The 16,947-nt window shown below is 33.8% G+C and overlaps 2 protein-coding genes across 3 annotated transcripts; one reads left to right on the top strand and one right to left on the bottom strand.

Moving 5' to 3' along the window:
• Positions 1-4,951: 4,951 nt before the first annotated feature.
• On the bottom strand, positions 4,952-6,028 carry LOC142532824 (uncharacterized). Its single transcript, XM_075639321.1, has one exon. The coding sequence runs from the start codon at positions 5,907-5,909 to the stop codon at positions 5,169-5,171; it is 741 nt and encodes a 246-aa protein (XP_075495436.1). The 5' UTR covers positions 5,910-6,028; the 3' UTR covers positions 4,952-5,168.
• A 5,335-nt stretch (positions 6,029-11,363) lies between these two features.
• On the top strand, positions 11,364-15,520 carry LOC142532755 (glucose-6-phosphate 1-dehydrogenase, chloroplastic-like). Of its 2 annotated transcripts, none has more exons than XM_075639182.1 (10): positions 11,364-11,748; positions 12,243-12,475; positions 12,634-12,728; positions 12,841-12,955; positions 13,667-13,872; positions 13,985-14,134; positions 14,223-14,343; positions 14,434-14,663; positions 14,759-14,959; positions 15,060-15,520. In XM_075639182.1, the coding sequence occupies exons 1-10, from the start codon at positions 11,556-11,558 to the stop codon at positions 15,307-15,309; spliced, it is 1,794 nt and encodes a 597-aa protein (XP_075495297.1). In that variant the 5' UTR covers positions 11,364-11,555; the 3' UTR covers positions 15,310-15,520. The 2 variants fall into 2 exon arrangements, with proteins under 2 accessions (XP_075495297.1, XP_075495298.1); XM_075639183.1 differs by having other exon boundaries at positions 11,456-11,729.
• Positions 15,521-16,947: the final 1,427 nt, after the last annotated feature.

The raw sequence follows: 16,947 nt of genomic DNA, 5'->3' as shown, positions 1-16,947 counted from the left end.
TACCGCATACAGGAATATGAGTAAAAGCATATATGACATATATTTGACATGATTTCGTGCTCGGCACACCTTCTAGTTTTTATATATTGCAGGGAGAGTTAAAACTAACAACCAATTCGGGTTCGCAGTGTTTGATTTTAAAATCCGTTTTCATATATTTCATGATTTCGCGCTTGGCACACCCAATGAGACCTATGGATGCTAATTTTTCAGATATGATCTTTTACACGATAAGATATTGATTTCTCACAGCAGTTGTTTTGAGAAAAAATTGAAGGAAGATGATAAATACTATTGAGAGAGTTCATTACATCGACTGAATGCACGAATAAATACTTGAGAACATGGATAATTGCCAATCATAATTCTTCATGTTTATATGGTTTTGTTTCTAAAAATGAAATGTGGATTACTTAAGTCTCATTTACAAAGGAAACGATAAAAAATTTAGTTGGAAGATGCATTCAAAAAAATGTAATGCAAATTGCAATGTTTGATAGTTGGAAGTACATGATTTCTGACTAGGGGTGTCAAAATGCGACACGACCCGTCAACCCGACACGACCCAACATGAAAAAAATCAGGTTCGGGTTGGGATTTTTCGGGTTCGGATTGGGTTGATTCGGGTTAGTGCCATGTTAGGCGGGTTTCGGGTTGGGTCGCAGGTTGACCCGCGAACTTTTTTTTTTGAAAATATTACCTATATTTTTATATATTGTATGCTTGATCAAAATTTATTGTATATTTATATGATAAATTTTCATCATCTAATATTTATTTTGCATATTTTTATTTTTTTAACAATTTTTTATTTGATTTAGTAAATATACTTTTAATTTTTCACGATTAAACTTTCAAATTGAAATCGGAAATTTTGTTATTATGTGTTTAAATTAAAATATTATTATTATATTTTATTTTTTGAATTTTTTTCATTAATTTCTTTAAAAAAATTTAAAAAAAATAAATAAAATTCGGGTTAGGCGGGTTGAATCGGGTTATACGGGTTCGTGTTCGGGTTGGAGGTTTTCGGGTTGCTTCAGGTTCGGGTTGGGTTCGGGTTGAAAAAAAATAAAAAAATTTCGCGGGTTGACCCGAAACCCGACCCAACCCACCCTATTGACACACCTAATTTCTGATTCTTAAAATTATGTTTAAAAAAAAACACGAGTTTCACATAAGGTACTAGTACAAGGCTCTAAAGAACAATGATAAATAGTTGGAGGATTTTTCCATCACATGGTGGAACAAATGGAGATAAACATAAATTAATAAGAGCATTTTAACGAAATCCCTAAGAAACTCTAAGTTCTTTGTGTTTTTTCAGAACTGGATTATAAGAAACTCGAGAATTAGGATTTTATTATGTCAAGTGTCAAAAGACGTTTAGAAGAAGACATGAGTTTCTTGATAATAAAGGTGAGCAAGATCATATCGGCCACAGTGAATGGATTGGAAGAAGCTGTTGAATATCAACAAAATTATTACCAATGCGAGGAATGACAGGCAGTGTCCATAAACAAAACGTCGAGAAATATAGGAACTATCCGGAGATTTTTAGGTATATGATAATCATTATTTTATGAATTCACTTTATGTCACACAAATGTGGAGAAGGATATCCAAAATGTATATTTTGATAATATAAAAATTATTTTGCTCTTAAATATGGTCCAATGAAAAAGTAAGAAGAATTATTGATGGGTATAAGAACAATTATTTATTGGGTTAATGAGATCAATTGAGTTTAACATTATTGAAGTCCAAAATATTTATTATGCTTGCAGAAGCCCAAGCCCATTAGACGCTCTTAAAAATATATAAATAGAGGAATTTCCGGACAATTCAAGGGAGGCTATCATTTTTTATAAAAGTTCTTTTAGTTCTTTGAGTTTTTTTTTTTGAACTGCTTACTGACTTGGGCTTCGGAGTATCTATGCCGGGAACCCTCCCAGCGCCCACTTAACGAGTGTTCGTGACGCAGGTCCCCGCAAATCAATTGTATCCATTTATCAGCAAGTAAGCTCATTTACCGGCCAAATGGACCAGTTTATTAACAATTGGATCTCACGTCTGCAATCTACGCGACTCATTAATTTTAGCTACATCGGTTATATTTCCAAAACTTTCAACAGGTGGTGGTGAAAATTTATGGAATTCTACCGACATTCTTTTGTTTTCATTGATTTCAGACAAAATATGTATCAAGGAAAATTATGTTAGATCAAGATATTCCTCGCTTATTAATCTTTCTATTTTGAACCTCTTTATAAATTGTATTTAAGTGGGGTTAAGGTAAACATAATAATATAAATAACCAAATTGGCTCATTGGCCAAGTAATTACGAGAGCATTTTTAGGACCCAAATTTTGAAAATCACCCTAAAATCACCCTAAAGCCCACAAGTTAGAGAGCCCATTAGGTTAGATGAATTTTGGCCGTTTGAGAAACTAACCAAAACTTGCAGAAGTTATGATAATCATGGGAATGGGGGAGATTTACTTGGAGGAATGCGAGCCAAAAAACAGATATGGCACATCATAAAAGAGTTTTCACAACTTATCATCATCAACAACTCAAGCGCAAAAATCTTTTTGCAAATCTTTCAAATTTTAGCCTAGTTATTTCGCATATTTTCCACAGATTTTCTAGTATGTCTTTCTTGTTTTTGACCTATTTTCTTCCTTGTACAAATGTCTATTCCAATCTATGAGGGAAAAATTAATTTGGTTGCTTTTATGAATTCTTCTTCCAATTCAATTCACTTTACTGAATCAAATTAGTTGTTTTTTTGGCTCGTCGAAAGAGTTGGAACTACCAATCAACTCGGAGCTCATACGTTAATCAAATTACCTAGTTTTTGTGGCTATAAAAACTATAATAGCCACACACACACCCCACAATTGCACAGAGGAGCAGCACGTTAATTCAGCAAAGGACATGTCCACTTCGTGGGATTTTAATCCGTGCATTTTCTGTTTGTCCTACTATCCTTAATCCTCAACATAAACAGGGTCATATAGCTAGTCATTAACGAGTTGTTCAGATTATTGGAAATATTTAATTATTCATACTTTTTAATAAAATATTTAAAAATTAAAAGTTATTTCATGTTTACTTATTATAATATTTCTTGTGTTTTGTTTATTTTGTGTACTTCTTAGGTTGATGAATTTTTTTTGATTTGAAGATAATAGATGGAAATATATACATTAGCCGAGATTCATTATTGATATTCACTTTCTATAATCTATTTTCAAACACTATTTTTATATATAAGTGTGAAAGATTTTATATCATTATGAGATTGTTGTGTAATAATCATTCTATCTTCAGAATCTCCAACGAACCGTAAGTTGCAGAGTGAGTATTCACGGGTTCACAAAATGAGTGCCGCAGTTTCAATTGAATATCATATTCTAGTTATGACAGTACTCACACACAAGCTGGCATTCAATTCTCGCATTGGTCCCAGACCCATTCAGCTAGAATTTATGTATATATGATCCAACTGTCCCATACATTGGCCAAAATCCCCCCACTACATTCATTTCCAGCGAGCAGATGCAATTTACCTAGTCCTTTTCACAAAGTTAAATTAATTAATTTTAAATAAAATTTGTTTTATTTAAATTACATTTAATTATTACCAGCCCAGGACCACGTGAGCGCTGAACGGTTGTATCTGATGAAGATAATAAATATGATATGAACTTTTGAGTTTGGATCCGATATAAAAGAATTATTGTTGGAGAACTATGGATATGAACAAAAAAATTTAGATATTTATAACAAAATCGTCTTAGGTGATGTGTGACCGACTGCTTACCCTCCTCACATATATATATATATATTGAATACTGATTATTTTCATCCAAGAATTTCGTGATATATGTGTTTGGCATGGACCACACTCCTTGAGCGGCAAAACTTAGAAATTGTTTATCATTTTCGAGGAATCTAGATAGCTAGGAAACTTATAAAGTCAAGATCTTATTTCTTCCTTTACATAAAGTTGATGATGCAAACGGATATATAGTAACTAAGCTAGAGACATAATAATTATATTATGGTTAGGGTAAACCTCGCAAACAAGATTATAATTACTAGGACTAGGCCTTGTATATAATAATCTCAAACGGTATTCTAAAAAATACAATACATATTAATATTTTCAGATTGACTTTTAAATTTTTTCGACTTCACCGTCCAAGAGAATCACGCCTCCTTCATTTCCCCCTGATATAAAACTTTATTTTTTATAATAAAATTATATCAAAAAAAAAAAAAATACTTTTGTTCACACTAAAAACTTGGGTCAAACATGGTGTTTTTGTCTCGAAAATTCTTCTTGCGCTTTGAGGAGAAACCTAGGAGTCCGAAATTATGGTTTATTTAATTCATGTTCTTCCTTCAACAAATCCCATTTTCAAAATGATCGTCTGCTAAGAAACAAAAGCACGCGTGTCCAAATGTAATTTTTTTAAAGAATTTATACTTTAAAAATAAAATTCCATTTCAAAAACAAAATAAAATTTAAAAAGTTGCTTAAGTTTTGAAGTTTGACGATCAAACCGATAAAGGAAAAATTGACTGCCTACCCAAAATAAATTATTTCTAATGTAATAAATTTTTTCTACCTGGATAAGACGACCCATTCAAAATGTTCAGCTTCTTTTTTCTTGGTTTCGGACAATGAAATTAAAAAAACAAAATCAAAGTATATATGAATTCACAGAACAATGCATTATTCTCAGTATTTAGTGACATAACATTCGGCTTTTATTCAAATAACCCACAATCATTATCGTATTAATAAAATTTAAAATATCCCACCAACCCTACATCCTTGGCCTCTTCTAAGCAATGCTTTAATCTAACACTTTTTGTAAAGTGATTCATATTTAACTTTTAGAATTATTGCATCATACTCCACAAATGAAGAAGTGGGAACCAAAATAGGCCTACATTTCAATATATTGAGATACACCCAAATAAACAAATGTCACTGATAAAGAGAAAGGAACCATAAAATATCTGTTGGAATTCGAATTTTGACCATCCACCGAAATTTTTTATGTATATTTTTCAATTTCTTCTCCTCCTCCTTTCTTTCCTTTGAATTTTCAAAAAATACAATAAAGTTTCCAAGTTACCATTATTTTCCTTACACATTTGGATTCCAGAGACTCCACAAACGTGAGTTGAATATACCCATGACGTCCGGCAACACCTTCCGAGCGAAACCCTTGTGGCTGTGCACGGACACCACCGGCGCCTCCACGTCACCCAACTCCGCCTCATCTACCCGCCCTCCCGCTTCGTCAACCTCAGCTTCCACCCCACTCGCCGGCGGGTCAAGAACAAGACTTTCTTGATTTTCCGGCAGTAACACAACCGCCGGATTTTCAAGAACTCCAGTATCGACTCTTATTCTCTCACTTCTCCGGCGACCCGTTTTCTCCTTTCTCTTGTTCTTTCCATTTCCACAGTTCATCGACACTTCTCCTTTGTTCAAATGCTCCTCTAACTCCTCAATCGCCTGGTGAATCAGTTCACGGTTAGGTGAAGAATCCCACCTAAACCAAAAACTCGTATAACAATAAAAGCACTCACAATCGAACAAAGCAGGCGATTTATGCCCGTGCAAAGTAACAAAAGACAGTTTTTTGGAACTTCTTTTCTTATCTTCATCGTGAATAAATGAAGGGTTGTTGGTGGATTTAAGAGATCTTGTAATCATGTATGCGAGAACTTCACGGTCATCGAGAGATAGAACTGACACGAGAGTAAAAATGGCGGCCGGTAAAAGTCTCAGCACGGGAAAGTCATCTTTGTCAGGAGTATGAGATGAAGAAGAGGAGGAGGAAATAAAGGGGTGAACTTTGCCTTTGTTTCTCACCTTCATGCTTTGCTTTGAAGATAGGGGAAAAAAGAAATGTGAGAGTTGTGAAGGAATTGCAGCTTTGATAATGGAGTGTGGAAGAAATTTTAGGGTTTTCTTATATATATATTAGTAATAAATGTGAGAGAGAACGGTAATTATCCTGAAGCAGGATTGGTTACAACTGGCAAAGATATTAGTTGCCATGTCCAAAGTCGGTCCAATTCCAGTATATCACATTTACACACACACACACACACACACACACACATAAATATATATATTATATATATATATATATTGTAGTGGAAATGTGGAATCCACATGCCAGCAATAGTAAAATGGGGCTCTGATGGACATGTTTGGGCCTATAGATAGATAATTCAGTAATGGGCTCCGAAGCCCAACAATGAAATGATCCACAAGTATTAGGCAAGCACCAAATTAAAAATATTCTATTCGAGTTGAATTCATCAGGTTACATTCAAACAATTTGAAAATCACCCAAAGTTTCATCGGGCACATAATATCAGATTTCATCCATCGTTGGATCAATTAAAATTTGTTATATATCGATCTCCTGAATTAACTTCGGGGTCCATCACAAATTTAGTCCCAAATAAGCTGGACATTTCCACCCACGATTATGAAACCTAACCTATAGTACATGAGATGGTACTCGCATCAATTACCATTAAATAATATGTAAGAATTCTAATGAAAACATTTTTTTTACAAGAATATTTGTATGCCTATAGCTAGGTGTGTGAAATAAATAGGAACGAGAAATGTGTTATTTGTACCTCATTGGCTGGATTAAGTTCTTGGAAGTTGTATATATAAACTAAAATAATTCTCTCTCCCATTAAGCAATATTTTTAGGTTGAATTATGTTCAATTCTCAGTTTTAATACTGTATCAGAGCCGATATTCATGGTTATGTGCTGAACTACTCTATGAGTCACTCAATAGTGTCTTGTAAACTCAATGCTCCAGTTGTTCATTGCTAGGCTTGAGGAGGTGTGTTAAATATATCACATCGACTAGATTAAGTCATTGTGAGCTGTATATATGGATTTAGACAATCATCCACCTTAAAATAGTTTTTTGGTTGAATTAGGTATAAGTCTCGATCTTAACATGGTATCAGAGATAAAACACACTGTTATGTGTTGGACTGCCTTCTAAGCTACCGAATATATCTTGTAAACATCATGCTCAAGTTGATTATTCATGGACATGAGGATGTGTGTTAAATATCTCTCATCAGCTGTATTAACTCTGTAAGAATTAAATGTATATACTTGAAAAATCCTTTGGACTGCCTTATGAGCCACCAGATATGTCATGTAAACTTCACGTTTCAGTTGTTTATTCATGACGTGAGATGATATGTTAAATCTCTCACATCAGATATATTGAGTCTTTAGGAGTTGTATGTATGAACTTGGACGATCATCTCATCTTGAGCTATCTTTTAAGATATTTAGGATCAAAATCTTAACCAAATGAAAATTTTAGAACTAGTCGACAACGACAATAATGATTCCTTTATTTTTGCTTGTGTTGTAAAGTAACAACTCAAATTAATTTTGTATTGGCAATACTTTGATGGACTCCTTCATGGAACCTTCATTTGTGCTTTCGGAATTTCAGCCTCCTCTTTCTGTGGGCGCCTCATGTGTAGGTGACATTCCTTTTTCTTTTCTTTTCTTTTTTTCCTTTCTTTAAAAAAAAAAAATTTAAAACTACATTATACGATCGATTTTGTTCAACATAATATAAACGAATGGCAGTGATATCTATTTAATTTTTCTATATCTTTGACAGTATTTTAATTTCACCTATAACTGCTTCAAAAAATTTAATTAATAAAGAGAATGAAAGACATTTGCCACGCTTTGTTGTCTATTTTTCTCTCCAATTTACTTCATGCATGGAACATGACTTTGAAATCATGAATTGAAAATTATTGCTGGACATTTGGAATTAAATGTTAGGAAGTAAAGATTTTGAATTTTTGTAATATTGTGGTGGTGAAGTTAATAAGCACTAATCTGTCTTGATATATATGATTTTCAAACCTTTGTTATAATGAGTGAATAATTGTTCTGATCTCATCTCTGCTATCACAGTGCACAATTTTGCTTTTGTTTCAGTAAGTATTATGAAATTTGTGTAAAAGATGCTTATACATCTGTTAGATAAATGTAATGTCATAACTACTTATATCGGTAAGAGATTAGCCCTCACTTGCTTAGTAATTCAGCTCTTGTACGTAACCTCTCGAGGGCTGAATAATTACGACAAGAAAAGAACATATCCCAGAGATCTAAACAAGCTGGATATGATAAACAAACGTCGAAACCTACAAATACATTCTTGATTGCCTTACAGGATTGCGGTGTACGTAGTTGTACGTATACAATACCGGTCGATCTTTTTCCTTCCATAAAGCGATCACATAGGTGACCATAATAATGGACAGTGAGACGGTCTCACGGGTCGTATTTTGTGAGACGGATATCTTATTTGGGTTATCCATGAAAAGTATTACTTTTTATGCTAAGAGTATTACTTTTTATTGTGAATATCGGTAGGGTTGACCCGTCTCACAGATAAAAATTCGTGAGACCGTCTCACAAGAGACCTACTCAAAGATACATGCCGAGAATCAATGAATCACTATTTTTTTTAAAATGTGATGAATGTCTTTATTGATTCAACTTTATTTTGACAGTGATTCCCAAGGAAACTGTTTATGAACTACGTAAGTAATACCAACGAATATTTCTTGTATCACAGTTTTTTCAAAAATTGGAAGTGAAGTCCTTAAATTAATTGAAAATTAATGTCACTGCCCTCAACTACAAATCAAAATCAGCATTTATTTTTATTTTTTATTAAAATAATTAAACACAAGTTTGGTATGTTAAAATATATTATAGTTTCATTTTTCGAATAAATTTTTTGATTTCATACACGAAACAGATACAAAAAACCCTTAAATATTATAGAGCATACTTCCCACGTTGCCATTGGCATGCTTAATTAATCGTAATGCTTTAGAAAAGTTTAGGCTTTTAGTTTGTGTCAACTTTTGTTAAAGTTATTGAAAGGAAGCATGTGCGGAATCCACCATAATATCCCACTCACTATATAAAGACCATCATTTGCTCTTGCCCTTTGTTCTGTGAAATGTATGAGAAAGTCTGATTCTCCAAACTCAAAGAAAATACCAAACAAAATAAAGATTTTCATCAATGGAAAATTCAATGAGGCCCAAAGAGAAGATCGAAGCCATGAAAAAATATAAGAGGGCACAGTTTCTTTACAATCTTGTTCTCTATTCTCTAACAACTTTGATCACTTTCTTGTTTGTTTCATACCCCTTTTGGTTACCCTCCGCGAAGCACTTCTTCTTTGTTTCTCTTCCGGAGAATCTGTCCAGTTTCTTTGATGCCAAATGCTTCTTTATTTTGGGAAACATCATTGTGTCTATCCTCGTCGGAGAATCAAGACTAGCAACTCAATCATCCAAGTTATCAACAGCTTCAGACGTTTACGATGAATATGTTGTAAGAAGCAAGAGTTTTCGCGAGGTTAAATCCGAAGCCATTGGCGATGATCAAAGAGAAGGGGGATGCGTGAAGGGATTGAATCTTGAGGAGAAAAGGAATGAAAATGAAGTAAACAAAGAAGAGAAGATGATGGCTTGCGAGATTGCTAGGGATGAAAAGGTTGTGAAAAGGATGAAAAAAATTAATATTCGTAGGACAAAAGTAGACGATCTTACAAAAATTCCTATGGAGGAGCTAAACAAAAGAGTGGAGGCTTTTATTGAAAGGGTTAACAGACAAAGATCGCTCGAAAACCACTAGAATATATCTCTATAAACATACATGATATGTATGGATTATCAAATAATTTGCTAAAACTAAATTTATAACAAATAAATAGTTTTGTTCCACTGATTATCGATGCGTTTAGAGTTTTCATCATTTAATAATCCACATGCATCCAATTTGAAGTTGACTTTAGAGAGTTCGAGCAAATTCTAATGAAACGAGTTTGATTAACTCAGATCTTGAAAGAAAAAAAAAATTATTTTTCATCTGTTTCTTTCTGATATGTAACTTATTAATGCTTTTATGTTTTATCAATCACTTCATACAAAAATCATAAAGGGTAAAAATAATATAAACATAGACAAACCCATTAAAAAAATAGTACAGGCGCACTGCTAATTAATATTTAATGGGGTACTTTCCTTAGCACAGAAGCACATTAGTACTAAAAACGATTTTTAAAAAAATTCTTAGTGATAATTTTTGCTAAACTCATATTTTCAGATTTCAGTGCGTACGATATTCACTCTAGAAACCAGTTCAAGTATTGACTTCACTTTGATTTATATCATTTTACCATTTTTTTCTGTAAGGATACATACTGAAAGATTACACAACTATATCATATTTCGATTTCTTATATAAAGTAAATCAAACTAATGTCCTCACTAACTACTAAAAATCTTAATATATATTATTTTTATATTATTATAAATGCCAGATGTTAGAGAGGAAATATTATAATTGAAAAAATATATAGTTGGAACTTGCATGATATCCTATCTAGCTCAGAATTTATACCTTATTATATCAAAGTTATGGATTGTCTTGTTAATATGTTTGTTTGTACTGTTGTACTTAAATAAATTGTATGTAAAGACTTTGATTTTTAATATTAATTATAATTATGTTGTTATTATGAGTAGAAATCCGCATATTTTGATTTAATAATGCTACATTAAAATTTACAAAGTCATGATGAAACATAGGGTTCCAATTTCGACACCTGAAATAAAAATATCGGTGCGTGGAAGGAACCCATTGCAGAGGAGACTTTAACTTTAGTTCAAGAAGTGTAAATTAATTTGGTGGATTAAAATTTTACCGCACAAATACAAAATATTAGGCAAGTGTCAATATACCATTAATTACACTAAAATTTGAAGCTTTCTTTTTTACCCCTTGCGATTTGGACAAATAATTTATGTCATTTTATTTTTTTAAGTATAATAATTATGCTATTTTATGATAATAAAACTGGTCGCTAATTTTTTATGATACTCATATTAACACGATAATTTATCTAATTTGCAAATTAAATTAATTAAGTAAAATCAAAAGCTTGTGTGAGACGGTCTCACGGGTCATATTTTGTGAGACGGATCTCTTATTTGAGTCATCAATGAAAAAATATTACTTTTTATGCTAAAAATATTATTTTTTATTGTGAATATCGATATGATCGACTTGTCTCATAGATAAAGATTCGTGAGACCGTAATTTATTTATTTTATTCTTGGCACGATTACCATCTGTCATGTTCAAAAATAAAATAATTTTTAAAAACATAAAATTATAATTTTTTAAAAAATATATAAATAAAATTATAAAAAGGAACAAACAACTCTTCCTCAAGCAGCCTTTGGGAGATCTCAGGAGTCTCGCCCTTCGACAATTCCCAAGCTCTGTCAAGCTGTTCCTTTTTCCCCATATAATCAGAGAATTTGTTTTAATTATAAAGATTCGTTTTTTCTTTCTCAGTCGTAGAACTTATAATCTTGTCTTCCTTGAAGTTTTCGGAAAACAGAGAGTTTTTGTTACTATGGCCGCATTGCCTTCATCAAATCGATGCTGTTCTTCATCGTCGGCTTATTCCAATTCTTCGTCAATCGGGTCTCTTCAACATCTTAGAGACACACCATATTCCTTGGTTTCTCCGAAAAAATGGGGCTCAAAGAGCGTTTCTTTGCAGGGCGATTGCAACAATTTTCCCAATGTGATTCTCATGCAAGATGGTTGATTTTATTTTTCATCCTTGTTTAGTCTTTATTCCTGAATTCGTTCAAATCTTTGTTAGGATTTATTTCTTGTTTGTTTGTTTTTAAAATTTTTTTATCAACTGTTTAGAATTGTTTCGTTTTTGTGTTCTTGCTGGCTGTAGTTTTTTGATTGAATTATTGTTCTCAGTATTGTTGAAATAACCTTCGTTGGGTATTTGCTCCTCGTTCTGAGCAGCCGATCTGACGGTGGAGATATTTTTGTATCTATAAAATTTGAGTACGGCGGAAACTAGGACCCCAAAAGAATTTAAGGAGAAAAACATTTCTTTTAATTAGTGTTTGGCTGAATCCTTAAACCTTGATTGTTTTGTTATTTTCACAATCTATTATCAAAATTAAGAAGTTTGTTATTTAATGTTTCTTCTTGAAATTTTTCCCCGCGGTGATTTAATTTCTTGCATAATGTACTCCCATTTTGAGTTATGACATCAGAATAAATAAATTTTTAGGTGCTTTGGCTGCTGCAATGTCTGCAATTGAAAACCAAGCTCCAGTCAAGAAATTGAAAGAAGGGTTGTTCTCAGTTACTCCTCCAGAAGAACAGAAAAAGCCTATTGATTCAAATGTAGATGGCGATAAATCGACTGTCAGTATTACTGTTGTAGGAGCCTCTGGGGACCTTGCCAAAAAGAAGATATTTCCTGCTCTTTTTGCACTTTACTATGAGGATTGCCTCCCCGAGGTCTAACTTCATATTAACAGTACCATCACTTTACGTGTACAAATATTTGAAATGTGTTTAAAACAAATGAGCAAGTATAAAAAATTTCTTGATTTACATAAGCATAATGGCTGATTACGCTAGGATTGATCTGTAGTTGTATTTATTATTGGTTGCAGCATTTCAGTATCTTTGGTTATGCCCGTAGCAAGATGACGGACGCTGAATTAAGGAATATGGTCAGCAAGACTCTTACATGCAGAATTGACAAGAGGTAATTGGTTTCTGCAGCTTCTAGCAGTGATTTTGTTTGACATGAAAAAACACGTTCTCCTTGTCTACTGGACGAAGAATTTGAGAGATGGAATATTCTTATGATTTTTCAGGGAAAATTGTGGTGAAAAGATGGAGCAGTTCTTAAAAAGATGTTTCTACCACTCAGGTCAATATGATTCTCAAGAAAATTTTATGGAACTTGATAAAAAACTCCAGGAGCACGAGGTATTGAAGTTAGAAAAAAAATTAAGATATAATTGTTTCAACTTTGAGGTTAATTTTTGTGATTTTTTTGTTCATTTTATGCTTGTTAATTGGATTCAAATTTCATGGTGAATTATGTCTGTTTGTGTGAATTCCCATTCATTTGTTGAAATTCGAGACTAATATCTTTTTCCATATGTTTAGATACCTTTGCTTAGTTTGTTAGCCTTTTGATTTTGCATTGCGAAGAATTGCATTGAATTATATATATAGTGGTTGTAATGATTGTCACTGTTGGGTAGAACAATCGAAACGTGATTCTTGAGATGTTATACGATTTAAAATATTTGAGTTGCACAGTTAACACCAGCGATAACTTTTAATAGAGCGGCAAGCACTCGATCCTACAATTGATATCAGATCCAATATCAAGATTTCGATTCTCATTGATGACAAGGATTGTAATTATTGGAAAGTAGATTGTTGGGTGCAATAATTCTCTCTACTTGATAGATAAATCGAAATGTGGCGCAAGGGCTGTTGCACAGTTTAAAATATTTTAGTTGCATTGTTACCAACAACTATAGGTTTTGGCAAAATAGCAAGCGTGTGGTCATACATATAGCTCTCTTGTGGGTGGCGCATTCCATGTGAAATGGAATATTTTTGTGGGGATTAAAAATAAGTAACCAACTGTAAGTGAGAAGGGCTGATTATAATTGACCTCTGTAGGCTGGCAGGCATTCAAACCGGCTATTCTACTTATCGATTCCCCCCAACATATTTGTTGATGCCGTAAGATGTGCCAGTCTCTCCGCTTCTGCCACCAGTGGGTGGACTAGGATTATTGTCGAGAAACCTTTTGGCCGTGATTCTGAATCCTCGGCTTCTTTGACTAAATCTCTCAAGCAATACTTGAACGAGGATCAAATTTTCAGGTCAGTTAACTTAATCTGGTTTTGATTGCATTTTCCATTTTTAAATGGTGTAACAAGTTGAGGGATCAGCAAGTCTTGCATGGAGAATTTATTTGTATTGTTCGTTTTACAGGATAGATCACTATCTTGGAAAGGAGCTAGTTGAAAATCTCTCTGTCCTTCGCTTCTCAAACCTCATCTTTGAACCATTATGGTCAAGACAGTATATAAGGAATGTTCAATTGATATTTTCCGAGGACTTTGGCACTGAAGGAAGGGGAGGGTACTTTTTCTTTTCAACTAGCAGTTGAGCTAATAATATATTTCTTTTGTTACAAAAACCTTAATTACGCTTCTTCTTGTTGCACCAGTTATTTTGATCACTATGGAATAATAAGAGACATAATGCAAAACCATCTTCTCCAAATAGTTGCACTCTTTGCCATGGAAACGCCAGTCAGTTTGGATGCAGAAGATATCAGGAATGAGAAGGTTTTTTTCCTGTTTTTGTGAACTCGATGTGATTTAGAAAAAGGTTTCTTTTTTCTTGAAAGACAATATTTGATTCTCGACGAACAACAGGTTAAAGTGTTGCGTTCCATGAGAAAATTACGAGTTGATGATGTGGTCATAGGACAGTACAAAAGTCACACAAAAGGAAGTGTCAGTTACCCAGGATACACAGATGATAAAACGGTACCCAAAGATAGCTTGACACCAACTTTTGCTGCGGCTGCACTTTTCATAGATAATGCAAGATGGGATGGTGTGCCTTTCCTAATGAAAGCTGGAAAAGCCTTACATAATAGAAGGTTAGCGAAATCTGCAAGTGTCACAGTTTTATCTTTCTTGACTTGCTTTATGTTGCATGGTTTGATTCCTGGACGTTGCTTTTCTTTTTTCACAGGGCTGAGATAAGGGTACAGTTTAGACATGTTCCTGGTAATCTATATAATCGGAACATTGGGACTGATCTGGATATGGCGACGAATGAGTTTGTAATCCGTGTTCAGCCCGATGAAGCTATTTATCTGAAGATTAATAATAAAGTTCCAGGATTGGGAATGAGATTGGACCGAAGTCATCTGAATCTTCTATACAAGGCCAGGTAATTTTGAAAAGTATCTATTGTAGTAATGCCTGCAAAATTCGTTACTCCTAAGTACAATACTCTTGATTCATCGGAACTTATTGTTCCTGTGGTATAGATACACGAAAGAGATTCCTGATGCGTACGAGAGACTTCTTCTTGATGCCATTGAAGGGGAAAGGAGACTCTTCATCCGAAGCGATGAATTGGACGCTGCCTGGTCAATCTTCACACCTGTGTTAAAGGAGCTCGAAGAAAAGAAGATGATTCCTGAGTACTATCCATATGGAAGCCGAGGTCCAGTGGGGGCCCATTACCTTGCGGCCAGATACGATGTCAAATGGGGTGATCTCGGCCTTGATGACTAACTTTGGATCATTTTTACCTGACTTTCAGGGGTTCTCGTTTCATGTATCTTAGATTTGAACGAAGAAGAGTGGCTTAATCCAAAAAGGTGCCACCTCTTCTTAGTCGTGTTTTTCATCAATATTTTCTGTTTTACTTCACAACTCAATGTAGTTTTAATAATTTATTGATCATGGCTGTTACCTTAATAAATGACCATCTCTTTCAGACTCATTATTTTCTGATTTTATATTTACAAATTTTGCTATATATGTTTGTGTGTATATGAAACAATACACACCAACTGGAGGAAGGATACGCAACCCATCATTGATATATAAATGTACCGAAAGAACAGGAAGCAAAAAACAGGCTTAGGATGACCGTATACAACCGTTGCAACCTAAACAACAAACCAGTGAACTAAGGTTTTAGCTGTCTCTAGTCTTACTAAAAAGTTTGAAGAACGTTATTCTCATAATTATTATTTTAGTAAATATTTAAAATTTCAAGTTAAATCCTTATTTTTTCCAAACAAGAAACGGAAATTAAAGTATATTAATTAAAATTCAGTAATGGGCTGTCAATCAACGAATTTAGCAGGAAGTGGAATGTTATTTTATTGTTATTATATGTAATTGAAAAACCCAGGAAAAAAGAAAAAGAAGGGATAGAAAATCACGTCGCCGACATCCACAACTTTCAGGCATACCTATACGCCACTCATCTAGGGTAGACAGTAGCTGCTACACCTTGGTTCGCTGCAACATCAAACACGTCCAATTCAGTGTCTTAAATATTTTCGCGCTGGTTTTGATTTCATCGATTAGTTAGTTGCTCACAAATTTACGTTATTTTTTCTTATTTTCATCCGCCACTCACATTTCGTCCGTTTGTTTACTTCTTGTCAACACAAAAATACATCCACGCTTGCCTCTTCTTTTACCTATTTAAACCTGATCGCAGAACAAAAAGAACACAGCTAGCGCAGCCATGTTGCGAAAACTCGTTGATAACAAGTTCGCGAACGTGGCAACTTTTTATGTTGTTTCTGTTTTCCTACTCATGATTTCTCCAACCTTGTTGATCTTCAAAATCATGTACAAAATCTTCCTTTCGTTTCGCCCCACGGATACGAACATGAGAGGCAAAGTTGTTCTTATAACCGGTGCTTCATCTGGAATCGGGAGGTATTTTAAATTGTTATTTGATCATTTAAACACATACTGCTCAGGATCAGTATTAGTAGCATATATATTGATGATGGTTTTGTGTAGTTCTTGGCTTACGAATATGCCAAGAGAGAAGCTGTCTTGGTGATTGTTGCGAGGAGGGAAGAACGTCCGGAGAAAGTTGCAGAAAAAGCCAGAGGGATTGGATCCCCGGATGTTCTTGTAATCTGCGGCGATGTATCTGATTTCAACGACTGCCGAAGATTCGTTGACGAAGCCATAAATCATTTTGGACGATGTAAGATTTCATTCCATTCATAATAAATCATGGAGATATTTGCAAGAATATGTATGTGCCATTTCTTTTTCGCTTTCTTTAATTTGGATAAACCCAAATATATGTTCCAACTAGTTTTACAAATCATGCATGTCTACGAATATTCGCAGTGGATCATCTGTTGAATTATGCTGGGATTGGTAACATATATA

Source organism: Primulina tabacum, chromosome 18 (genome assembly GCF_025594145.1).
Source record: "Primulina tabacum isolate GXHZ01 chromosome 18, ASM2559414v2, whole genome shotgun sequence".
Lineage (NCBI taxonomy): Eukaryota > Viridiplantae > Streptophyta > Magnoliopsida > Lamiales > Gesneriaceae > Primulina > Primulina tabacum.
This window is presented reverse-complemented; position numbering and strand designations above follow the sequence as displayed.

Coding starts and splice junctions, on each gene's coding strand:
- LOC142532824 (XM_075639321.1), bottom strand. CDS start 5,909: ATGAAGGTGAGAAACAAAGGCAAAGTTCACCCCTTTATTTCCTCCTCC.
- LOC142532755 (XM_075639182.1), top strand. CDS start 11,556: ATGGCCGCATTGCCTTCATCAAATCGATGCTGTTCTTCATCGTCGGCT. Junction 11,749..12,242: donor TGTGATTCTCATGCAAGATG/GTTGATTTTATT, acceptor ATAAATTTTTAG/GTGCTTTGGCTGCTGCAATG. Junction 12,729..12,840: donor ACATGCAGAATTGACAAGAG/GTAATTGGTTTC, acceptor ATGATTTTTCAG/GGAAAATTGTGGTGAAAAGA.